Here is a 24,631-nt window from a genome sequence, read left to right on the forward strand (position 1 = left end):
GCCTGTCAGCTGTGACAGCTAGGCCTCCTGATTCTGTGATATAAATAATTAATCCTCTTACGTTTGCTCCGGCCAAATTAGACATTGATTGGGAAAAGCTTAATCTGACTCCTTTTCAGAGGGGCTGGGGAAAGTGGGGTGGGAGCAACCACAGAGACAGGGCTGGGGGGAAGGGGAGTATGCAGGGTCCAACTGGAAGGAGGAGCAGGTGAAAGCTAAGCCAAAGAAGAGAGAGGAGAGGGAAGGGCTGAGAGAGGTAGCCTTGGGTCCGGGTCACCCTGGACCCTGGGGCCAGCCACTTGAAGGAGTGGTTTGAGCTTCTGAAAGGGATCCCTAAAGAGGGTTTTATTGGTGTGGAAGAGGAGCATAAAGAAAGGGTGGAAAAAGACTGAGCAAGATACGAGCAGGGGACACTTGGGATGTCCCCAGAAAGCCTTGGTTTGGGATACCAGAGGGCCCAGCCCCCACAGCCAGCTCCTGCCTGTGACCCTGGGAGAGGAGAGGCTAGGAATTCCTCCTGCACCCCATTCCACCTCTGAGGAAGGGACAGACCCTGCGGGGGCTAAGGGCAGCCACTGCACAGGGGACCAGGCTTGGATAGCACAGCCCTGCTGGCGACAAGAAAGCGGAGTCCCTCAGCCGTCCCACTGGGCTCCAGGCCTGGAAGGAGTCCCAGCAGTTCTCCTGAGCTCCTTGGGGCTGAGAGGGTGAAGCTTGCACCCTCTGTGACTTACACCATTAAGGGCCCCAGAGAAGAGGAGAAAGCCCCATCTTCTCCAGGAGCTCCTCCAAGGACAGAAGAGGACAGCCCATCAGAACCAGCTCTCCTGGGTCCTAACCTACCTACCCCAAGCCAGGAGCAGGCCTGGGAGAGCAGGAGGGGCTCACCCCGCCCTCCTCCCGGTCCGGCCAGCTGCAGCCCCCCTCGGCCTCCTGCCTCCTGACCCCAGGTTTCATTCAGCAGGGCGGAAGGAGTAGAGGTTGGACGCTGATCCCCCACCATGTGTCCGGGACCGAATTCTTCTGCCTCAGGCAGGGGCTGCGCCTTACTGTGAAGTCTGGTCATTAAATTAAAGTTAGAAATTGAAATGATTCATGAATAACTCATAATGGTTTGTTGGGAAGCTCCTTAAGCTCTCAGGGAGCTATGGTTTGCTCTGTTGTTAAACTATAATTGTTATTATTAATCATGTTCTTAATAATTATGTGATATTAACTCACGATAATAACCACATGGTACCAGCCTGGGCGCTCCACGCGATGCCGAGATACGGCCATCTCTCGGGGCTGGACGGACCGGCCTGAGCGTGGCTCTGAGAGAGGCAGGGCAGGAGCTGGCCCCCTGCGGTACCAGCAAAGGCTCCAGGAATGAGAGAAAGGGAAGGGGAAGGCAGGGGCAGCGGGGAAGCTGTGGTTACCAGGAGTCATGGTCATGGGGTAACAGGAAGACAAACACCCCGAGATAGGCTTGGAATAGGAGCCCGGTTGGAAGTTTTGTGATTTAAAAAGTTAAATGTTGTCCGCAATGGGGTTCAACCAGGGGAAGCTAGGAGCTCTCTCCCTGGGGACCTAGAGGGAAAGGCCCCACCCTCACATGCACACACACGCACGCACGCACACACGTGTGCCCCAGGGGGCTCCTAGCCCTGCCTCACAGATAGCAGGCTACCCGATCAGCACTGGTCCAATGCAAGGATCACCGCCCCGGGACTGGGACCAAGGCAACCCTGGGGCTTTTCAGTCTCTTGCCTCAGGTGGTACCGACTGGTGGATGAAAGACAGATCTTCCCGTGCCTCTGACCAAACCAGGACTGATGGAGCCAAAGGCCCTGAGGAGCAGAGCCCAGGTGGAAGGCTAGAGGCAGGGCAGGAAAGAGAGCAAGTGCCATCCCTGGGAGGGAAGAGGGGGCACTATGAGGGGACCCACCCTGGGGACAGGAGTCAGGGAAGGAGAGCTGAAAGAGCTGGCCCAGTGGGAGGAGGGGCCGTCGGGACCCCTGGCTAAGACCCCTCCCACACACTCCCCACCTTGTCTGGAAATCAGTTCTGTCTGCGTGTGCGCACACATGTGCATGTGTGTGTGCAGATGTGCACGCATGTATGGGTGTAAGCCGCTAGACCTTGGCCTCCTTCTTTTCCAGCAGGGATCCCAATAGACAGGGCCCTCGGTAGAGCTCACAGCAGGATGGCCAAGCTGTCCAGGGACTGACAGTGGTTAGTCATTTCCTAGCAGTCAGATGGGCCAGTCTACTGAGTAGTCCCCCCGCCTCTTTCCAGAGTCACCTGCTTGTCAAGTGCCTCACTGCCTAGTGACCCGCCGACCAAAGCCCACTGCCTCCAACAGTGACTCTTCCCCTGGCCCCAGAAGTTACCCCTCTGCAGAGATTCCTGCCGGCCCCCGCACCGCCCCCGCACTGAGGGACCTAGCCCTGTGCCACCCCATGCCACACCCCACCGTCCAGCTCCTGGAGAGACGCCCCCCAGGTGGGAGGAACACCCTTGCCATTGGAGGTCCACAGCGGCACGCGGGGCCTGTGTTGCAGGTGGGCCAAGCGAGGCCAGATCATTAAGGAAGCATCTGGGGAAGTGTATCGGACCGCCGTGGACTACACGTACTTCTCAGAGCCTGTGTCCTGCGAGGTGACCAATGCCCTGGGCAGCACCAACATCAGCCGCACGGTGGACGTCTACTGTGAGTGCAGCCATGGGGGGAGGAGGGGCATCCCCAGGTGGGCCGGCCCTGGGGTATCTCCGCTCCAGGCTGCCGGAACCTTGCTGGGCCATCTGAGCACAATAGAACCACGCCTCACCAGCTCACAGAGCCGCCCCTTTAAGAAAAGCTGCTCTGCGTGGTGTTTCCGGCTTACCTTGACCCTCTAGTAACCCAGGGAGGCAGGAATTATTATTCCCATTACTCAGATGTGGGGATGGAAGCGCAAGGTCACTCAGCGAGTAAGTGGCAGAAGGAAAACTGAGGCCAGGCTCAAGAAAAGCCACTGCAGACCACAGGCCCCGCTGCCTCCCATTAGGGACCGGGTACACCTCCCTCCGGCGGCCTGGCAGGGACCCCCGGTGAGCCAGCCCATCACTGACCGCTGGGTTGGTTGAGTTCACAGCAATAAGCATTAGCTCATCTGCTGCAAAACACTTTTACCAACATTCTTACATCAGGCCCCTCCCCTTGTCCCCAGTGACCTCAACAGAAAGTGCCCTTACTCCCTTTTCAAGGGACTAATCTGGGTCTCCGGACCGTGGGTTTCACATTCTTCTGCTCCTGGAAAGCAGCTAAGCCCCTCTTTGCACACCTCCCATCACCGTGCTGAAATTCCACCAGGGCACCCACTCTGGGGACCAAGGCTTGGTCTGCAGGACGCTCTGGTTACAGGTGGCGTGCACGGGGAGGCGGAGAGGAGCCTCCATTAACACTCACAACACTTTGCAGGGGCCTGGGACCAGGCCCAGCTACTGCAGTGGGGTTGGGAAAAGGCTGCGCAGGGCTGGATGAGAGCGTAACCTGCGGGCGAGGACGGGGTGGAGAACATGGGGAGAGGCCTGGCTTCCTCCATGCCTTGTCTCAGAGCCCCTGGGAGGACCCTGGGAGGGCTCCAGGAGCTGGGCCAAGTGCATAGGGTAACTGGACTCCAGGTCCCCAAGCTAAAGCCTGGCGGAGGTAGGCAAGGACCTGAAGGCGGACACAGAAAGATCCCAAGACCCAGGATTTCTAGGGCAGGAGGAAGTCCCTCCTGCCAGCAGGCTGGGCTGGGGGCTTCCTGGAACCAGGACAAAGGGCAAGAGATGGGGGCAAATCCCTGCAGAAATGGGGCCAGAGCACTTTTTCCTAGGGTTATTGCTGCCAGTGGGTGGGCCCGAGGGAGGCCAGGCTGGGGGACAGGGGTCTCTTCCTTACCTCCCGAGTCCCTCTCTCAGGCCCCTCTCCCAGAGCTCCCAGCCCACCAAGAGCCCTGTCTCCCCCTTCCTCCTCTCACAGTTGGGCCCAGGATGACCACAGAGCCCCAGTCGCTGCTCGTGGATCTGGGCTCTGATGCTGTCTTCAGCTGTGCCTGGACAGGCAACCCCTCCCTGACGATTGTCTGGATGAAGCGAGGTTCGGGCGTGGTAAGTCCTCTACGCGGACCCCACAGGGGCCTTGGACCACGGGCACTGCCTTCTGGGGCCCCTCTCTCTCTCTGACTGGGGATACCAGCCTCCCGTGGAAGCTGAAGGGAGAAGGACCCCAGAGAGAAGAAAGGGAACCCCAGATACCCACAGGAACCCCCTCAGTCCTCAACACACTCAACCATTACAGTTTCGCCCCATCACAAACCTTAGAAGAAAAGCAGCTGGTCACCAGTGTGCTGGGAATAAAAAGTTTCTAGAAAGGCTTTTCAGCTTTCCCCAAATAGTTAAGTTCTCTAGCTTTTGAGTGAAGTTTTGCGGTCTTCCTGTGTTCCTCTTTTAAAGTAAATGTGTTTTTTAGAGTGGATAAGTTTATCAGACACCCCTCCCCTCAGAGGACCAGCGAGAGCCTGGGGGAGGGAAATCAAGGGAGAGGCAGACAGAAACTGGCCTCCAGTGGCCTACTAAGGGCTGGACAGGGCTCCATCCTGTGAGCAGAACCACCGCATTGTAGAAATAAGAGCATCAGAGCAGATAAGTAACTGCCCCAGGCCATGCAGGTAGTCACTGCCTGAGGCAGGATTCAAACTCAGAGCTAGCTAAGGCCAAAGTCTTTGGATCACCCCTAAACTCTATCCCCAAAGAATATTGAAAATGACTCTGAAAAACAGGTCCAGGCACCTGCAAACAACATCAGCGGGGCCAGCCTGGTACAGGGTGGCGGGCAGCCCTGCCTGTGTGAGAAGGCCTCCGGGCCCCAGCCAGAGAGTACCCCTCCCCCCTGCATGCTCCCCCCTCCCCCATGTGCCCGGCCTTCAGGGCTGCGAGCTGGTGTGCAGCTGTGGATCTCCCCGGGGGCAGCTCCCTGGGCACACTGTCTCCTACGCCACCTCTGCGCCTCACTGTCGTGCTGAAGGCCAGGTCACTTACAGCAGGCCCGCCTCGCAGCCCTTCTGCTTCTAGAAGACAGAGAGAGTCCGGCTCTGTTCTCCGTGTCTGATCCTCCACATTGCTCCCAGGTGCTAAGCAATGAAAAGACCCTGACCCTCAAAACCGTCCGCCAGGAGGATGCTGGGAAGTACGTGTGCCGAGCCGTGGTGCCCCGCGTGGGAGCCGGGGAGCGAGAGGTGACCCTGACAGTCAATGGTAAGACCCTCCCCCCTCGTGCTAGGAGGGTGGGAGGGAGCAGAGAGGGGCCCAAGGCGTCTTGGTCCCAAGCATTGCCTCAGAGGGACTGTCGTTGATTCTGGGTCTTGCTTCCACCTCCCGCCCTGGATCCGTAGCGATCCTGTCCACCTCTTCGAGTCTGTGCGAAGCCCAGCCCTGAGGTGAGGAAGGACCTGGCTAGTTGGGTCACCTTCCTCCTTCTTTGTTACTTCTCAGGGGTCCCAGTCTTAGGAATGGTAGCTGATGAATTTTATCCTGGCCAAGACGAAAGGGTCAGAGGATCACTAGGCAGCCAACTTACATCCCATATCTACCCTCTGACCTTGACCTTGGCCCTGGAGGGAATTTAAGGGAGCATCTCTGCGACTCCTGGTTGACCTTTTTCCATTGCATGACAGCTGCTCAGTCGGAGAGACCTGTCACAATTTCCATGAGACAAGGCATTCGGGGGGTCCTCTTGACAGCAGAGTCTCATCACTTACCATAAAACCATTACAGCAGGAGAGGGTTTTCAGATGTCCCCAGAACACGATGACTGCTAGATGACACGTTTAGGGGACAGAGTGTCAGACCAGCCTGGATGATGGCTTATAGAAGGTCACAGAGAAGCTGGGTCAGACCCAGGAAGGCTGACCCACAATGGAAATCTGATGTCCCTGCTGATGAGGTTGTGGGATATCGGGGAGGTGAGGTGGGGTGGAGTCCGGAGCCGACCACCAAGAGAGAATTCTTGAGGCGTCTTTGGTGCAAAAAGGTGGTTTATTAAAGCACGGGGACAGGACCCGTGGGCAGAAAGAGCAGCACCAGGGTCATGAGAATGGCCCATTATATACCCTCAGGTTGGGAAGGGGTTAGGGATAGCGTAAGTCTCTAAGGAATTTTGGAAGCAAGGTTCCCAGGACCTTGAGGGGCTAGCTGTTGTTGGGAAAAGGTCATTTATTACCGTCTAATAAAACCTTAGTCATGAGACCCTTCAGATGTAGATCGGTGGGCCACATGCTTGGGGGATGAGTGCCAATACGTATCTTGGGGGGTTAGAGATAAAGGAAGTTTCCAAAGGAATTTCTATATGTTAGTGTAGACTTAGAGGATCCTGGGGGAGTGGGTCAGGCTAGGACTGCCTCTTGCCCTTAGCTAAGTATTAACATCGAGGCAGCTGAATCCCTAGAGGAAGGTCACTCTGCCTGTTTCCAGGGCTTGTCAATGGGCTGTAGATAGTAAGGAAATTTCATAATTTCTCTTCTGCCTTTGTCTCCCACACCACCTGCCATGGTAAGCGCTCGGGCCAGGGAGGGCAATCAAAGCTGCTGGTTGGAGGGAGCTCGAAAAGCTAAAGCCAAGCCCCTCCAGTGTTTCCAAACTTCCTCACTCCACTGGGTGTTTGGTTGCCCTTTGCGAGCCCCCTGGTCCCACCCAGTCTGCCTCTGGTCAAAGCCCCGAGGTTCTGAGCTGCAGCGGGACCGAGCCCCAGACTCACATTTGTAGGGCTTCTGGGTCCCAGCCCCAGATCAGGGCCCTAGGGAGGCGCTGAGCCGTGTTCTAGAAATCTGGCCTCCTGACTTCACCTCCACCCAGGAAGCTGCCCACGAGCAGCCTCATCTATTCTCCCCCTTTGCTGCAAAACTAAAACCAGCTTGGTGCTTTAGCTATCCCCCTCTGGCTTCCCCATTAGCCAGCCCCCCTCCACCCATTTCTTTTCCTCTCCTCCTCCCCCAGAGTCACGGCAGCCCCAGAGGGAGGGTGAATCTACTCAGACCCCGGGGGCACTCACAGGCCACCTGTCCTGGGCAGAACCCTGACTCAGGAGTCTTCCTGCCTTCCCCCTGTGTCCCCAGGACGCCACCCATAAATTGGCACTGCAGGGCTAAAAATAACAGCATCTGATGGCGCCTCCGTATATCCATGGCAACGCAGGCTGCAGCCTTTTCCTGCTGCTCCCGCGTCTGACACTCGCTCCGGCTCCAGGCCCTGTGAAAGCAGTGGCCTCCCCTGGGCCCGCTCCATGGGGACTGGCCCATGACTGTGGCCAGCTCCCATCTACTGGCCCCATGACCATCGAGCTGGGGACCCTCCACAGTCCCCCAAGCCTGAAGCTATTAAAGGAACAGCCCCATTTCTGGGGAAAACAGAGTGGATAAAGGAGGGACCCACGTTCCATTGTCACTTGAGATATTCAGGCATTTCCCAGCAGGGATTCCAAGTGGTTTCTTGAGGAGGGAACTGCACACCTCGGGAGGAGATTTCTCTTGGAAGGGACACCCCAGCCTGGGCCCTGGCGGCTACGCAGGGTTTCATTTGCACCCTCCCCCCACCCCAGGCATCGTGATTATATCCCCCTCCTCTGTCTCCAATCCTGTGTCTCCCCTAGATTGGCAGGAGAGAAACGCCCAAGGGATTGGAGTGAAGCAAGGAGGCTGTTCATTTGTTTCTGCTGAACTAGGGTCATCTCGCCCTGATGCAGGGGGATGGATTAAGTGGCCCAGGGGGAACAGCCGATGTGGGAGAGGAATGATCTAGAGAACAGGTGGAGGGATGGCGAAGCCCTTTGGAAAGGGGCCTGGGCTGGGCTGAAGGGACCCAGTATTATAAAAGGATCCAAAATGAGATGGGGTTCTCTTCACAACACACCCCAGCTGGTGAGCGACCACTGTCTGTTGCCTTTTGGGAAGTTAACTGGCACAGGTCTTACCTGGTTTGGCCCCAACCGGCGATCTGCAGAGAGGGGGAGATTAACCACACTACCGCTATGCTTTGACTGCCGGACCCCACCTTTTTTTTTTTTAAATAATTTTTTTTTTTTTTAAGATTTTATTTATTTATTTGACAGAGATAGAGACAGCCAGTGAGAGGGAACACAAGCAGGGGGAGTGGGAGAGGAAGAAGCAGGCTCATAGCGGAGGAGCCTGACGTGGGGCTCGATCCCATAACGCTGGGATCATGCCCTGAGCTGAAGGCAGACGCTTAACCGCTATGCCACCCAGGCGCCCCTGGGCCCCACCTTTATTCTGATTTCTTTTTTCTTCTAAGAAGCCCTTAAACACTTATGCATTTGCCTGATGGCTTTTAGAATGCCTGAGAACCCCCCAGAGAATTCCTAGCTCCTGGGAAGTGAAGGGGAATAGGTTTAATGGTATCATCACTTTCAGCCGGCAGCAAAACAAAGTGCCATTCAAGTTCCTAAAACATCAAGCCCTCCTGTCTTTTCACCAAAGGCTTCTTGGAGCAAAAATATGTAAGAGAGAAATTGGGCTCGGCCCACACTCGGAACCACCTGGGGGTGGAAGCCCTTACCTGAAGGGTCCCCCTCGTCTGCTGCACCCAGCACCAAGCTGTTAGCCGTCCTAAACTCAGTAGCAGTCACCTGAGTGTCTCCCAGTACTTCCCCTCCCTTGGCTGAGAGCTGCTCATAGAAATGCAAATCTGTTTTAATTAAGGTAGCTAATAAACAGCAATTATGTTTGCAGCAATTTTTGTTTTGTTCCCGGCATAATTTTGCCTGTCCTCCAGATGCTTTGCTCTAGCTCTTTCTCCTCCGTTTTCTGCCACCTAAGACCCAACCTTTTCCCTCAGGGATTGGGAAGGGGGTGCGAAGGTCTCCATCCCTACACCCCTTGCTTCAGCCACCCAAGCCCCAGCCAGAGGCTGAATTCGCCTCTCCTCCCTCCCCCTTTCTGTGCCAGCTGGGCATCGCGCGGGAAAGACTTGGGCGAGGTAAAAGGCAGAACTGGAAGCGCACTCTTAGACTGCAGTTGGACTCTCTCGGCTATGGGATGAGGCAGATAAGACGGGTACTCCTGGAGACATCCATAAACATTTCTCTCTCTTTCTCATACATGCGCACGCGCGCGCACACACACGCGCGCGCGCGCACACACACACACACACACACACACACACACGCTGGTTGGGATCATGTCCTGATCAGCTTTGGAGCCCTGGTCTCACCTGGGCCGGGGGGGTACGTCTGTGGAGGCAGGCAAGGCCATGAACTGCGGGATCTCCTAAGACAGACGTGAGATGAAGGTTGTGCACAAGCCCAGCGTATTCCCCCCTAACCAGGGTGATCCCTCCTCCCCTTGGTAGAGGAACATCAGCCTTTCTTTCTCGTCCTCCCCGCTTTGCCCGGCCCGCGAGAACACCCGGTTTGTTAGGCAAGCGCGCCCTCTCCTGGACACGGGGGAGAATGGCTCGAATGGAACAGCCCGCTAGGGCAGAGGTGATACCAGTTCGAGAGGTAACGTTACTTAGTATCCCTTCCTCCTCGACCCTTCCCCTTACTCCCTTCTTAGGTTTCCCACCCCCTTCCTAGAGCTTTCCCCACCCGCCAGGCAGAATTATTCTCTCCTCTCTGAAGTCGGTTAGCTCTTCATGCGTACTGCTCCGTGGTACGAACACTCACCACCTTTTATGACGGTTATTTGTCTTCTGGGCATTCTGACTTAGACGCGTTGGCTTGTCATCCCTTGAGAGGTTTATGACTGAACGCTTAATTTATCTTTGAGTCCCCTGCCTTGCACGTTACCTTACACATACAGGCCTCCCGTAACTGTGTGCCGAACGATTGGATTAATGGGTCAACTTCTCAGCCCTGCCCAAGAAGGGTCCAGCCAGGCACCTGCCTTTCCTGCATCCCTGATGTGATGTTGTCTCCCCAACAGGACCCCCCATCATCTCCAGCACCCAGACCCAGCACGCCCTGCATGGGGAGAAGGGCCAGATCAAGTGTTTCATCCGGAGCACGCCACCACCCGACCGAATAGTGAGTGCTCTGGCGCCGGGAGGGGAGGGCTGGGCCACTGCTTGCTCAGCCAGCAGCCTGGCGGGGCATCTCAGCCTGCAGCTTACGACCACCGTGCCTCTGAGCTTCCCGTCTCCGTGGCGAAAATTATACGTGCCTTGTCTCTCTGGGAAAGGCATCCTGAAGACAGCGTGCTCCTAGGGCTGGTCTGCAGGGGTATTTAACTCTGCTCTGCGGTCCAGCTGGGCTCTAACAGTAATAACAGAAATGCTTCCAACCAAGTTCTGTGTCCTAGGAGCAGAGGGGCAAGCGAGGGTAGCAGAGAGGAATAAGTGATTGCTTCCCTTTCCTGGGTTCAAGGCCAGTGTTTGACAAAATCCTAGACAGAGTGTGGTTTCTGGTCAGCAACCCCCTTTCTCCGTACCCCCCCCCAAGAGTCCTCCTCTGTTGGCCTCCACGGCCGTGATGCCCATGGAGAGTCTGCCCCACTTACCAAGTTTCCACCCCAAAAGTATCATTGCATTTTCCCTCCCTCAAAACCCACCCCCAGCAGTGCTGCTAAGGCAACCTGAAGAGTTCACACTTGGGCCCTGCCAGTTGTTGGCTTTTGTAAAAGCCAGGGTCTTCACCCAAGTCCATCTGAACCCAGTGGGAGCCCAGGCATGAAAACAGAGAAGGGGGAACATTTTCTAGCATCAGTGGGAGTCAGATACTATTTTTAGTGGTCCCCAATGTCTAGGATAGTCCTGATAGAAGACTGCCCCAGGGTCAACTCGGCCAGGGAGGATGTAGGGGGTGCGCACTGAGCAACAGGGGTGTGCGTGCCAGGGGCTGGGACGCTGAAGCTGTAAGCACTTAAGGTGTCGTCCTGTCAACTCGGATATGGTTAGGGCATCGCTGGTGTTACACACTTTCTCAGGCATTCGGTTCATTCACTGTCTGAAAAATTCACACACAAATTGCAAGAAGTCATACATAGAACTAATACCCATGCCCCACCCCCCGTTCCCTTCGCCCTTCACTTTGTTTTAAGTTATAATGTAAACCATGCCCATTGCAGAATAATCCGTTCGCTCTTCAGAACGTTTGCAGATCTTTCTCTTCACAGAGCTCTAACTCTTGGCCCGCGGTTCTCAATGGAACCGCCCTGCCCCCCACACCCAGGGGACATTTGGCATTGTCTGGAGACATTTTTGGTTGTCACAATTTGGAGGGGTGCTACCAGCATAGAGCAGATGTTGGCCAGGGATGTTGCCAGACTCGCTACAATGCACGGGACAGCCCCTGCCACCGGGAATGTTCCAGTCCAGAATGTCACCAGCGGCCAGTCTGAGGAAGCACTGTCACCTCACCCGCGACCTCCGAGCCCTTACCTGCATAGATTGCCACATTCTCCCCAATGCCGCGAGCCCGCGCATGTGTGCCCGGCGCTCACAAGCTGAGGAATACCAAATGGCTCTGAGAAGAATTAAGCTCTCAGCCTGACAAACTAAGACAGGTTAGGATGGTCACAAATACAACCCTGGGAACATACGTTCGTACAAAGGAGCAAAGTGACAAAAGTAGGCTCAGTCACTCTGGGGCTGGTCTTCTACCCCCACCTGCCAGGGTAGCCGAGGGCCCGCCGAGGGAGGGGCTCCGATCACCGTCATGGGGTTCCCTGTCTGCCTGGAAGCTGTTCCAGGGAAGAGCCACAGAAGGCCCCGTCTATGGAAATGCCTCCGACATGGCCCAGCCTTCATGTGTGCGTGCATGGGTACGCGCACATGTGGGGTCGTGTGTGTGTGTTGTGATGTGATGTGTGTTGCGTGCACACGTTCGTGGTGTGATGTGTGCGTGGACCCGTGAGCACACATGCTGGTGCTGTGCGGCCATGAGCGTGGATGCAAGCCTGGAAGCGTCCGTCCCGGAGCAGGGAGGTGGTAGGACGGCACTGGCAGGGGCGGGGGGTCTCCTGCTCACTCTGCACACCTCGGACAGGCCTGGTCCTGGAAGGAGAACGTGCTGGAGTCGGGGACGTCGGGGCGCTACACAGTGGAGACGGTCAGTACGGAAGAGGGGGTCATCTCCACGCTGACCATCAGCAACATCGTGCGGGCCGACTTCCAGACCATCTACAACTGTACCGCCTGGAACAGCTTCGGCTCCGACACGGAGATCATCCGGCTCAAGGAGCAAGGTGGGGGCCGCCAGGGCCGCCAGGGGACAACGGGACCAGCAGGCCCCCTCCCCACCGAGGGCAGGGCCCCAGGCAAGGTCTTCCAGGGTCCTGAGCCAGCAGAGCCCAGCTGAGGCTACAGGCAGGTTGAGCCAGAGGACAAGTCACAGAGCTCTTCCTAACTCGCTCTGTAGCCTTGGTCCAGTCACCGGAAGTGACCCTCTGGGGTGCAGTTTCCCCAAGGCCAAGGCCCTAGCCCACACCAGGAAAGGAGACCGGGGAAATCTGCTTAGGGTGGTCGTTCTCCAGGACGACCTGTCAGGAAAAGGTGACCAGAGAGCAAGCCAAGCTGATTGCCATGATGAGCCTTCCAGCAGCTTCTAAGGGCCCTGGCTTCTGTGCAGTCGGCATTTCCCTAGTGTCCTTAGGGGTGTGTCATCCACTGAGTTGTCCCTGTGGGGGTACACCAGGATGGATGTGTTGGGGAACCTGGCCCAGCCCGTTAAGACAAGCCAGCCCGGTTCCCCGAAAGTCCCCCAGAGGGTGCTCATGCTAAGCTAAGGGGTAGCACTTGAGCCGCCACAACCCTGGTGCATGGGGGTGGGGGGCAGGCTCAGATCACCTGCAGTTTCTCCAGGAACATAGAAAACATATGGATCACGTGGTCTGACGGGGACACGAGCCAGAGGGCAGCGCTGGGCAGGAGGGCTCAGAGCTGCTGGGTAGGCCGGGGACGGGGTTGGGGGGAGGAAGTCTCATCCCCCCTATGACCCCCTGAACAGACTGCCCAGCTCCTGGTCAGAGAAACGCTGAGAACTCCAGTCTCCGCCTTAAGGTCTCACATGACCCACAGGGTGGGAGCCTCAGTGGGGCCCAGCCGGGTGGTTCCGAGAAGCTCAGCAGACAGCCGGCAGCACACGGGTCCTGACATGGGCTGCAGATATTGCCCCTTTGGGTGGGGAGCGGGGGGGCTTGGTCTATGGCAGACAAGGCGGCCCAGGCTCCTTGGCCCTGGCAGCGTACGACCCCTCCAAGATGAAGGCTCACCCACAGACCGTCAGGGCCCGGCAGGAGATTCTGGGCTAAGCAGGTGGTCTCAGCTGGACCCCTCGGACCTCAGTGCTCCCCTGCGGATCAGTGTCTCCCCACACCTCTTCACTAATAGTGCTGCTTTGCATAATGCTTTGCACATAATTTGCATACTATCATCCACACATCATCCTAAACCCTCCCAGTCCCCCGTTGCTTGCCCTCCATGTCTTCCCCTGAGTGCTCCCACCCCCATGCCCTCCCCTTAGTGTTCTCACCCCAACCTCTCCAGAAACCACCCCCTCCCCCCAAGCCTTAACTTCTCTCTCTGGTCCCCACCCCTCTGGAGTCTCTTCTAATTCAGTCTTAAAGAACGCCCAGTTCAGTTCAGCTAGCCTGGGTCTGTTGGGTGGTCCCGGAAACATGAAAGAGGAGGGAGCCCTTCATCCCGATCCCCACCCGGTGGCCGCCCCAGGCCCACCCCACCCTGGCCAGCCAGGCCCTGGCTGTGGACGCTTGCTTTATTTCCAAACAGGTTCGGAAATGAAGTCGGGAGCCGGGCTGGAAGCAGGTACGGAAGGAGACTTGAGAACTCCCCTGGGCTGGGAGGAAGGGACCTCTGGGTTAGTGGGGGAGGGACCCTAAAGGGGTAGGGAGGCCTGTGCAGGCCACTAACTTCTCTGCCCTCCCCCTACCTCCAGGCTTTAGTGCAGCCAGAGCAGGGAGAGGGGTTTCCAGCCAGCTCGGGTCTAGAGACCCCAGAGACCTATTTCCTCTGTCCCTGCCACCAGAGCCCACAGGCTGCTGGCAGCCCCGACACTGGCTCTCGGTCCCCCCACTCTGTTCCTCCCATCCCCTCTCTTCAGAAACCCTGGCTCCTCCCCTCTGAGGTCCCCTCGCTCCTGGCCTGGCCTCCCTCTGTTTCTAGGCTCTCCCGGACTCTTCCTGCTTCTTAACATCATCACCAGCTTGGCCATGCTTCCCAGGACGCCAGGGCCTCCCAGCCCCTGAGCCTGCATAATCCATGCTAATCCATGCTTTCTGCTGCCTCCTCCTTCCCGCCTCCTGCCTGCCTTTCCCCATTGAAGTGTCATCTGGCCCTGGGCTGAAGCTGCTAGGCGGTGCCTCCCTCCCCAGGCGCCCAGCAGCAAGGTGGTCCTCAGGCTCCCAGGGTGGAGCTGCTCTGCCTTGGGACCCCACACAAGACAATGGCCTCCACTCTCCAAGCAGAAACCCAAAAAGAGAATCAGGACACTGCAAGCCAGACTCCATGGGGCCGACAAGGGTGATGGGGAAGATGTGGGGGTCCTCTGCCACACTGACCCTGAAGGAGCTAGGGCCCTCCAGTTCCTTCATCAAGCTCCTTGTGGGGCCCACACGTGCCCCACCCGGGGAGGATATGCCCCTTTAACAGCACCAGTCTGGGAGCAGGCAAGCTCGCAGAGGCAGTACAGACAGGACTCCTGCTGTATTCTCCCTCATCTCAGCCATTCCTGGTGCTGGAGGTGGTGTCGCCTCCCTGTCTCCATGTCACCTGTCTGTTCACACTCATGTGCAGTTCCCTGACGCCTTCCTTCCTGGCTGAGACTCCTCATGCCCAGTTCCCCTCCTTGGAAGGGGGGGAGGCTGAGCAGGAGAGCTGCCCCTTCCTCCAGCCCCTCTCCAGGGAACATCCGAGAGGGACAGCCCGCCCAGGCGGCCTTGGCCAGACCCCAGGTAGCCAGGCAAGGAGGAAACACACGCAGCCGGGCTGCAGAGGGACTGCCACCCCAGGGGTCCCCCTGTCCCCGGCAGACCCTCTCTTTCTGCCCCCACCTGCCAACTCAGAGACAATTCTCCAGATCAGACGGTGCCCTTTAACAACTGAAGGAAATGTGGCCTCACAGGACACCAGAGTCAGAAGTCAACTTAGCTACTGTTGCCTGGTCCTCTAGCCCGACAGGACAGACATCGAGGCCTGCCGAGCTTAAGGAACCTTCCACAGTCATCCTTTGGCTTTGAGCTCAGCTGAGACAAGACCTGCGTTTTTCCAAGGAGACTTATTAGGAATCAAGGAGGAACCAAATCAAACCCAAATTAATAAAAATTCAAAAGTACAGAACTAATGAACTTCCAAAGCAGTTTTCCTTGCCACACAGAATTAAAACCCGAAGACAGAAATCATCTATGTACCAAAGCAAGCTCTCGGGTCTGACTGAGGTCTACTGAGGTCAGGTCCCCTTTGTTACACCTGACTGTTGAGACCAACCCAGACACCTCCCATTTTTAACCCCTGAGTGTTCTCCGCACCCCCTTCTCCTGTCCCCTCCCTGGCCACACTCACAGCGGTCTCGGCCACCAGTAGGCAGGTGGCGAGTGCACCGTTGTACACATCCAGCCTAACCACCACCACTGCCCGCCCCTGGCACCTGCTCCTCCCGGGAGGGGGGACACCTGCCGCCACCGCCCAGCTGCACCTCCAGGAACCAGGGCTGAGGGGTTCTTCCTCTCTTCCTCGCTTTATTGTTTTTTTAAAAGTTTTATTTATTTATTTGACAGAGATAGAGACAGGCAGCGAGAGAGGGAACACAAGCAGGGGGAGTGGGAGAGGAAGAAGCAGGCTCCTAGCAGAGGAGCCTGATGTGGGGCTCGATCCCACAGCGCCGGGATCACGCCCTGAGCCGAAGGCAGACGCTTAACCGCTGAGCCACCCAGGCGCCCCCCTCTTCCTCGCTTTAAAGCAAACAGCAATGCGAGGCTAACCCACAGCCCAAGACAAAGCCCCAGACATCGCACAGTCATCCACTCTGACAGTGTGGGACAGGTTATGGGGCAGGGAGCTCAGTCTCTAGAAGGAATTTTCTTCTCATTCAAGGTTCTGACCTTGCTACTTTTCTCCTACCCCTCCAGACGCAGGAGCAAACACTTGACTAGGGCTGGTGCCAGGCTCAGTTTCGAGGCCTTTCCTTGCATTCACTCATCGAAACCCCGTAACAACCCCCCAAGGAGTTCGCTGTAATTATCTCATTTTAGAGATAAGAGAAGTGAGGTAGGTTGCTCAGAAAAGGTGCTGGCGTCTCTGCTGTCCAGAGCACATGAAATTTGGAGGGCGCTGTATGATACAGCAGATGGAACTGGAGAGCAAGGGGAGGCCTGGATTTGCCCTGGTCTTCTGCAGCTGTGTGTCTTTGACCAAGTCACGTGACCTCTCTGGACCTCAGTGTTCCCAGCTATACATGGGAGGCTTGGACTCAGCAGGCCATAAGGTCTCCCTGCCCCTCAGTTTTCTAATTCTATTCCCAATGGACTATTCAGGGATCCAGATTCTGTGCTCTAGCCCGTATGCAGCCATAGAAGGGCCAGGGTGGTCTGGAAGAGCGTACCCCCTCCGTCTGCCCTCCCCGTCCACATCTCCATCAGGCTAGGGCACTAAACAGACAAGCTCAGCAGGGAGTAAGGGCTTGCCTAGCTGGAGTTCTGGGCCTCTTGCAGGGAGGGCTACCAGGATGCCTGGGGACTGGCCTGGGAGGAGAAGGAGCAGGACTGGGGGGTGGGGGGCCAAGGAAAAGGAGCATTTCTCTTTAGAGAGGTGGGGGCAGCTGCGATCTTGACACCCCCCCCCCTTGCACCTAAGACTTGGGCCTCTGGTGGCTACTACCTTGATGCCCAGCAGGCCCGTGAGGACAAGCTGCCTCAGGCCTGAGAACTCTCTAAAAGCTGGTGGTCCCTGCCTGTCCTCCGCACCTGGGAACGGGAAGAGAAGGAGAGCACAAACCAGGCAAACAAGGGAAGTGACCGTAGTCGTTTTTCAAACAAAAATTCAGGACTTTCTACTCTCCAGCCACTACGTGATAGACTATTGCTGGTTTAGTACAGAAGAGAGCCAAACGGTACCCCCGCCTTGCTTCTCATCTCCGGGTAGCCCTCCTTGCCCTTCCCTCCCCCTGTCTGCTTGCCTCCCTCCCCACCCACCACTGCTCCCCTCTTCCCCAGTTCCTCCGGCCCCCTCCTCCATCCTGAGTCCTGCTGGAGCTGACCCCTGTTCGACTCTGCCTGGGTCCCCCCCGGGCCCCCCCCCCAGGGCACTTCCCAGGAGGGCCTGAGTGCAGGGGTGTGGCCCCAGCCTGGCAGGGGCCGCACCCAAGGAAACTGGGTAAGGCCCTGGTGGGGAGAGTGGCCTGTCCCCCGTTTCTCATCGGCTGTGCCCGCTTCTCTCCCACAGAGTCTGTGCCGATGGCCGTCATCATCGGGGTGGCCGTAGGAGCCGGCGTGGCCTTCCTCGTCCTTATGTCAACCATTGTGGCCTTCTGCTGTGCCCGCTCCCAGAGAAGTACGGGAGGGAGACCCGGGATCTCAGGGAGGGGGACAGAGAAAAAGGCCAGGCTTAGACTGCTCCGGAGAGCAAGTAAGCAGGAGTGCCGTGAGCAGGGGGCCCTACTGTGCTGTGAGCTGCTGGGGTAGGGATGGGGTCTTGGCATCTTCTCATGTGCCGTGCTTTGCGTGGCGTCTGGCACGTAGTGGGCACTCAACTGATGTGGACTGGACTCAGCCGAACTTTGTCTGACAAGGCCGTCAGCCAGCACTTGGGACTGAACACCCACGGCTGTATTGAACCATAGAGAACTCTGGGAGGGGACTGGGACAGAGGTGGCTTGATCCTTGCCCTCCAGGTTCTGCTAGTCTAACCAGAAAAGTCGGTCACCGCACCCAGGGGGGAGAAAAGCATTCAAGGAATCCCTTTGTGAAGACTTTTAAAGGTCCTCAGTCACTGGCAATAAAATGCACTCTTGAGGAATCACGTGTGCCTGGAGTTCCATCCCAAGAGCAGCTCTGACGTTAGATGTCGAAGGCAGACGCACAGAAGTATAAAGTGGGATGACCGAGTGGAGGAGAACAATGGAGGCACGGGCTTTAGGCCTACCTTTTTCTACCACGTGAGCCTGGGCAGGCCACAACTAGTCCAGGCCTCAGTTTCCTTGTGTGCAATAGTAAGGGATTGTGCGATGAGACTTTTATGACCCCACTGGCTCTAACGTTCGATGACCCTAAGGCACAGAATAAATAATCAAAGGAAGCCGACTCCCTCCACCACTTGGAAGTGTTAGAAGACAGCGGGGTGTCCCCCGCCTGCCGCTAGGTTTCCTCCACTCCAAAGCTAGCAGCCATGGCTCTCTTGCTTGCCCCCAGTGGTGTGGTCTTGGAAGCTCCCTCACCCCCCTCTCAGTGGAAGTTATAGGGGAGCGTGTTTGAGCAAGAGTCTTCTAACAGAGCTCCCCGACCGTCAATCGGCTGCCTCGCCTACAAGCTATAAAGTCTCCACCACGGAAGCATTGACCCAAGAGCTGGACAGCCACGTGTCAGGGGCGTGTCTGCTTTGGGTGGGGGGGGTGGACCATGGGACCCGGAGGCCCCCTCTGACAGTAAGATTGGTGATTCTCTGAATGGAGAGAGAAGAGCCTGGTAGAGTAGGCCAGGGAAGACTTCTAGAAGGAGAATATAAATGACCTAGCTCTGTAAGGCGGACGAACAGACCAGGATGGCCCCTCAAGCCAGGGCAGCAGCAGTGGAAGGCTGAGGTAACACGGCCCACACAGAAAGAGAGCCGAAGCCCCAACAGCCCACAGCACATCCAGACAGGCGTTCTACTGGGGGTTGGGGGGTGACCCGGAAGCTACTGAGTTCAGGGGCTAGGGGGTGAACCCTGGGGACGGTGGGGGTGGTGGGGGCCTGACATCTCAGGCCCTGAGGCCGGAGGAGGGGAACTGAACCTGTCATCTACACTTTCCTGTTTTTCGTCCAGATCTCAAAGGGGTTGTGTCGGCCAAGAATGACATCCGAGTGGAGATTGTCCACAAGGAGCCTGCCTCCGGTCGGGAGGCCGAGGAACACCCCACCATCAAGCAGCTGATGGTGAGAATGCCGTCTTATCCCCACCCCATCCCGACCTCTGGGTCCCGAAGGTCCTGGTTCCAGAGGCTTCTTGGTGGCCCAGATGCTCCTGAGAAGCAGAGCATCGGTCAAGATGTGCCCTCCTCCTCCCATAATAGGTCAGGCACCCATTCTCCACCAACAAAGAGTTATTGTGTGTCTGCTACACTTGGTGTTCTGGGAGACTCGAAGCTGTCTAAAATGAAGTCCCAGCTTTTAAAGCACCTGACTGTTCGGTAGACAAGACATCCATAAAGTGCCATAATATGTTGCTACTTTGTACATAAGTCTATACACACATGAACATGATAGGTATTCAGTACCTGCCCTGCCCCTCCCCCAAACCCAGCCCCAAAAGTCTGCAAGAAACACAGGCTCCTCTCCAGGAACCAGAGTGCTTACCAGAAGCAAGCTCGTAACTTCTTCGGCAAACCTAAGCCTGCCCCTCCTCTTCCTGATCCCTGTTAATTGACCGTAATCCACCCAGCTGTAAAAGCAGGAACCTGGAAAACTGTGCTAGAAAATGCTAGTGCATACGATGGCATGGTTCAAATACCTTGGACCAGCAGTAGCAAACCCGGGGGTGAAGAGCATGGGCCTCCCTGTGCCTCAGTCTCCCCACCTGTGAAGGGGGGATGAAAGTCATAGCTTACAGGGCCATGGTGATGGCTGGATGAGTAAACCCATAAAGGGCTTGGAGCCTGTGGAACATAGTAAATGCTCAAGAAATGTTAGCCACTGTGTTGCTGTGAAGCCGTCCGTTCCCTTATCCGTCTCCACTAGGTGGTCAGCAAGCTGCCTGGTTCATCCCCGTGTCTCCAGAGCCTCCCAGTGCCTGGCGGATGCTCACCAGCATTACGAGCTGAACTGACATTTTCCTCACCGGTCTTTTTCTTTCCAAATCTCATGTCACGTCCTTCCTCGATTCCACTTCAAAAACTCTCTCAAATGTGTGCCCTTGCCCCTGTCCCCTTAGGACTTCCCTGTTGGGGCCTCATCGTGGCTCCCTGGACTAGTACCACCGCCTAGTGGTCTCGCCACCTTTTTTTTTTTTAACCACCTTATTCAATCCACCCTCCAGAGTCCCACAGAAAGGGTCCTTCTAGAAAGCAAATCGGATCCTGTTAGTATCCTACTTAAAATCCCTCCGTGGCTCCCCCTGCCTACTAGGTGGAGTCCAGCCACGAAGCATGTCACCAGGCCCTTCATCGAGAGGCGGCTGCTGGACTTTCCAGCTCCATCTTCCTACCAAATGCACCCGGCCCTCCAGACACCCCAAAAACTTGCCGTTCCCGGCCTTTGAGTCTTTTATACCCCCAAGGCTTTGGTACCTCTGGCTGTTGATCTTGCCTGTTAAATTTCACATTCTCCCGAGAGAATCAGCTCAAATGTCACTTCCTCCATCATTGTCCATGCTTGTCCCCCCCGCCCCCTGCTGACAGTCACTTCCTGCTCTCCTCAAACACATTGCATGCTCCTGTCTTATAGTGCATTGCTCAGATTCCCCGTCAGCTCCCCAGTTATCTCAGAGTTCCACAAGGGCACGTTCCCGAATCTAAGCGTGTCCATTTCCCCCAGGCCAAACTCAGTGCCTGACACAGGAGGGCAATTAATCTTACAAGAGCCTAGATCCAAGAAGGAATGGACATCTCTGTAGATGAACTTCATCAAGGCTGGTGTGGAAGTACCCTGGCCTGTCCTTCCTCCCAAACAGAATCTTGAATTCCCTCCCATTGGGACATCCTGATTGCCTCAGAGTGTCTCCACACCCTGCAATCCAAACCCTTGAGAAAGAATGGGGGTCACTCTTTAGTCAGTTAAGAGGGTGTGTGTGTCTGGGTCGGGAGGAGGGACCCTGGCAGAGGGACCTGCTGAGAGCCTCCCCTCCCCCACTCCCTCTACCCCCTGGCCCCTGTAAGACCCCAGCGTTGATGAGAGGCAGGCTTAGAAGCTGAATCTGGCGGGAAAGCCCTCCAATCTGGGCAGACCCAGAGCATTTATCAGAAAATGAGAAAAGCACCACCAGTGAGGGCGAAACAGAATGGAAACCCTCTGGATGATGCCATGAGGCTCCCAAAGAGACCAAGAAAGTGAGTCACCAGGGAGAAAACATGCCAGCTCAGAGAGTGAGTGGGAGGCTGTCCTAGATCATGTCACATGCAGAAGTGACACCCGGGAAGCATCACTGTGGTTATCCAGATTCATGTACCCACCGTGCGCCAAGCATGCTTGATTTTCCGCCTTCCGTGTAACTGTTATTTTCATTTTCAGTGATCGAGAGCTATGCCATTCCATTCATTCATCCAACATAAACATAACATTTGTGACAGCTCTACGGTCTATCAGGCACTGTGCTAGGCTGACAAATCAAGACAGTTATCTGTGAATCCAAACCAAAAGCATTTTGGTCAATGACCACAATAGACAAGGTGCTGTGCCAGATGTGCTGGGGAACCCAACGAGAAGCTAGAAGTGATCGTTGCCCCAAGGCTCTTTGGCATCCGTTAGGAAGATAACTTATAGTACATGGAAGTCATTGCTATGAGTAATAGGTGTGGCCCATGTTGCCAGCATCTCACAGGTAGTCATGCATGGTGATTCTTTCCTAAGGCCTCCACTGAGCCTAGCACTGGGTGATGAACTTCCCTGCTGGGACCCCAGCCTGTGCCCTCTGAACCCAGAGGTTCTGTAATCATTTATCTACACACCCAGCTCCCTGTTGTGCACACCTATATCTTAATGTCCTTCAACGCGCATATGCCTGGCCCGAAATTCGGTAAATGCTCAATGGGTTGAATTGAATCTTCCAAGTGAGATCTCTGGAGGTGATGCCCTAGCCCAAGGGTAGAAACTGTGGTCTTACAAACTGTCCCCCACTCCTCCTGCCTCTCCCTGTCTCTCAGGACAGGGTCCAGGAACAATGAGGACATCTGGAATCTCCCCCTGACTCCTCTTACCTGCCTTCCCTGGGCCAGGCAATGAGAGGAGGTGGGGAGGGGGAGGCAGAGATGGCAAGCTTCTTTTGAGTTCATTCCTCTATCTTTTCCTTGGGGGACGGGGACGCTTAGCCCACCTCCAATCCACTGAGCCACCATTTTTGCGTCGTAGATGGACCGGGGTGAATTCCAGCAAGACTCAGTACTGAAGCAGCTGGAAGTTCTCAAAGAAGAGGAGAAGGAGTTTCAGAACCTGAAGGTAAGAGGAGCCACAGGTTGTAAGTCGCAGCTGTGGAGTCCTGACTTCGGCTCTGATGCCCAAGCCCCAGCTCCAGACCAACAATGACGGGAAACAAGGAGGCCTGAGGTCACCTTGAGTCCAGGGGCCGACTCTCTCCCTGAGGTGGGAGGCTCGGCGGCCCCAGGAGGCAAGACAGTGAAGGCTGAGGTCCCACTGTCCTCCTCTCCCACAGCTTCCTTACAACCACAATTTTTAAATTACGTTCCCATGTTCTGGACAAAAACAAAAAAAAACGCACTTCAAGCGGGCCTCTCAGCCGGCTTTGCACCGCCCTGACAGCGACACGTGGCTCGTGGAGCGCCCCCTGCCGCGTCCCCTCGGGATCTCCCCTCCCTGCGGCCGCCTGAATACCCGTCATCGCCCCCTCCCCTCCGCCCCAGGCTGCTCCTTTCCGCCGCACCCCTGTGTCCCCAGTTGTCCCTTTCCTCCTGTGTTGCCTCGGGCCTCCCTGCGTCAAGGAGGCCCGGCTGGGCCTAGAAAGGCCCGGCCGCGGTGGGCGCAGGCTGTGGCGGCCCGGTGACATGGCTCTCGCTCTGCACCCCCCCCCAGGACCCCACCAATGGCTACTACAGCGTCAACACCTTCAAAGAGCACCACTCGACCCCCACCATCTCGCTAAGCAGCTGCCAGCCGGACCTGCGCCCCGCGGGCAAGCAGCGCGTGCCCACGGGCATGTCCTTCACCAACATCTACAGCACCCTGAGCGGCCAGGGCCGCCTCTACGACTACGGGCAGAGGTTCGTGCTGGGCATGGGCAGCTCGTCCATCGAGCTCTGCGAGCGGGAGTTCCAGAGGGGCTCCCTCAGCGACAGCAGCTCCTTCCTGGACACGCAGTGTGACAGCAGCGTCAGCAGCAGCGGCAAGCAGGACGGCTACGTGCAGTTCGACAAGGCCAGCAAGGCCTCGGCCTCCTCCTCCCACCACTCCCAGTCCTCTTCCCAGAACTCCGACCCCAGCCGACCCCTGCAGCGGCGGATGCAGACTCATGTCTGAGGAGCCCAACCCGGGGCTGGGGAGGGTGCGGGGGGCTGGGGAGGGGGGGGGCGTGCCACCTTCTGGCTCTCCAGAGATGGTGGGTGCTTTGCAGAGGACCCCAGAACCGGCCGCCTCCGGGACAGCCCCCGAGTGCCTCTGCCACCGCCCTCCTCCGAAGCCCTGATCAAGCACAAATCCGGGTCCCCAGCTGCAGCGTGCCAGAGGCGGGCCGGTGGGGACACGGCCAGAGGAGGCCGCTACGCGCGCTGTGCTCGGTGCTGGACACTCGGTCCCTGGCCCTTTCCTGGAGGTCCCTCCCACAGGCACTCGAGGCAGCTAGAACTTGGCTTCAATGAAACTGCCGTCCACTCTCCGGCCTCCCCACAAGCTCTACCCCTTGCTGCCCGCAGCCCTACCCCTGTGCCTGTCGCTCCTCCACACCCCAGGGGAGAGGGGAGGTGAGGCGCTTCCCAGCACTGAGCTGCCCCCTAGACCCCCAGCGCCCCCTAGACCAGCTGCTCAAAGCCCAGACCCTGGATGCCGAGAAGCCAGAAATGGCCCTAAAGCATCTCTCCCACCACACTGGCCATGAGCCGGCCCCCAGTTTGTTCGGTGTTTTGTGTCCATACTCTTGCAGTTCTGTCCTTGGACTTGAAGCCTCTGAACTCTGAGGTGGGACTGGCCCAGTCAGAGACTGGTGTCCTGGGAGGGAGAGGGAGGGGCAGGAGGGAACAGGGGCGCACCTGGGGAACCTCGCCCAACACTCCCCTCGCCAGGCTGTGCAGTTCAGAGCCTCCCCACCCACCCCTGCTTCCTGTACTGCCCTCCTCCCCTACAGCACCATCGGAGCTAATATAAGAAGTGTGAGAGCTTCTCTGGGCCCGGGTTCTTCAGTCATCGCAGAGAGTGTTTCCTGGAGCTCACAGGGCTTAAGAGGACTAGAGGTCAGGTCTTTAAAATGATGAGACTCGGCTTCTCAGCTGCTGAGTCTCCAGGGGCCCAGATCCACACAAGGAACAATGGCCCTGCCTTCCGCAGGACTCCACGGGCAAGAGAGAAAGTCCATCTACACATCATCCCGCCTACTCGCCTCCTGAAAATAAATGTTAGGGCCGTTACTCCACCATATCCGTTCTGTCCTTTCATTCCTGCAGAGCCATGGGAAGAAGCCAAGAGCTCAGAGTATGCTCTGGGAACACGAAGTTCTTTGCCCTTCTTTGATTCAATTGTCCTAGATAATGAAAGCAGGTGATAGTTCCGGATTTGGTGGCAACAGCCCCTATAAGCAGGCTCCTCTCCCCGTG

At 56.8% G+C, this 24,631-nt stretch overlaps 1 protein-coding gene across 1 annotated transcript in view; it reads left to right on the forward strand.

Moving 5' to 3' along the window:
- KIRREL3 (kirre like nephrin family adhesion molecule 3) overlaps positions 1-23,347 on the forward strand; it is a 185,796-nt gene extending 162,449 nt beyond the window's left edge. The window contains exons 8-17 of the mRNA XM_040630644.1: positions 2,544-2,692; positions 3,989-4,116; positions 5,136-5,262; positions 9,942-10,042; positions 12,002-12,200; positions 13,744-13,779; positions 17,410-17,517; positions 18,988-19,097; positions 22,224-22,310; positions 22,902-23,347. Of these exons, the coding sequence (XP_040486578.1) occupies positions 2,544-2,692; positions 3,989-4,116; positions 5,136-5,262; positions 9,942-10,042; positions 12,002-12,200; positions 13,744-13,779; positions 17,410-17,517; positions 18,988-19,097; positions 22,224-22,310; positions 22,902-23,345 (1,489 nt within the window). The 3' untranslated portion in view covers positions 23,346-23,347. The remainder of the gene's footprint in view (positions 1-2,543; positions 2,693-3,988; positions 4,117-5,135; positions 5,263-9,941; positions 10,043-12,001; positions 12,201-13,743; positions 13,780-17,409; positions 17,518-18,987; positions 19,098-22,223; positions 22,311-22,901) is intronic.
- Positions 23,348-24,631: the final 1,284 nt, after the last annotated feature.

The sequence above is a fragment of the Ursus maritimus genome, unplaced genomic scaffold, assembly GCF_017311325.1.
Source record: "Ursus maritimus isolate PB19 unplaced genomic scaffold, ASM1731132v1 scaffold_16, whole genome shotgun sequence".
In the NCBI taxonomy this organism is placed as follows: Eukaryota; Metazoa; Chordata; class Mammalia; order Carnivora; family Ursidae; genus Ursus; species Ursus maritimus.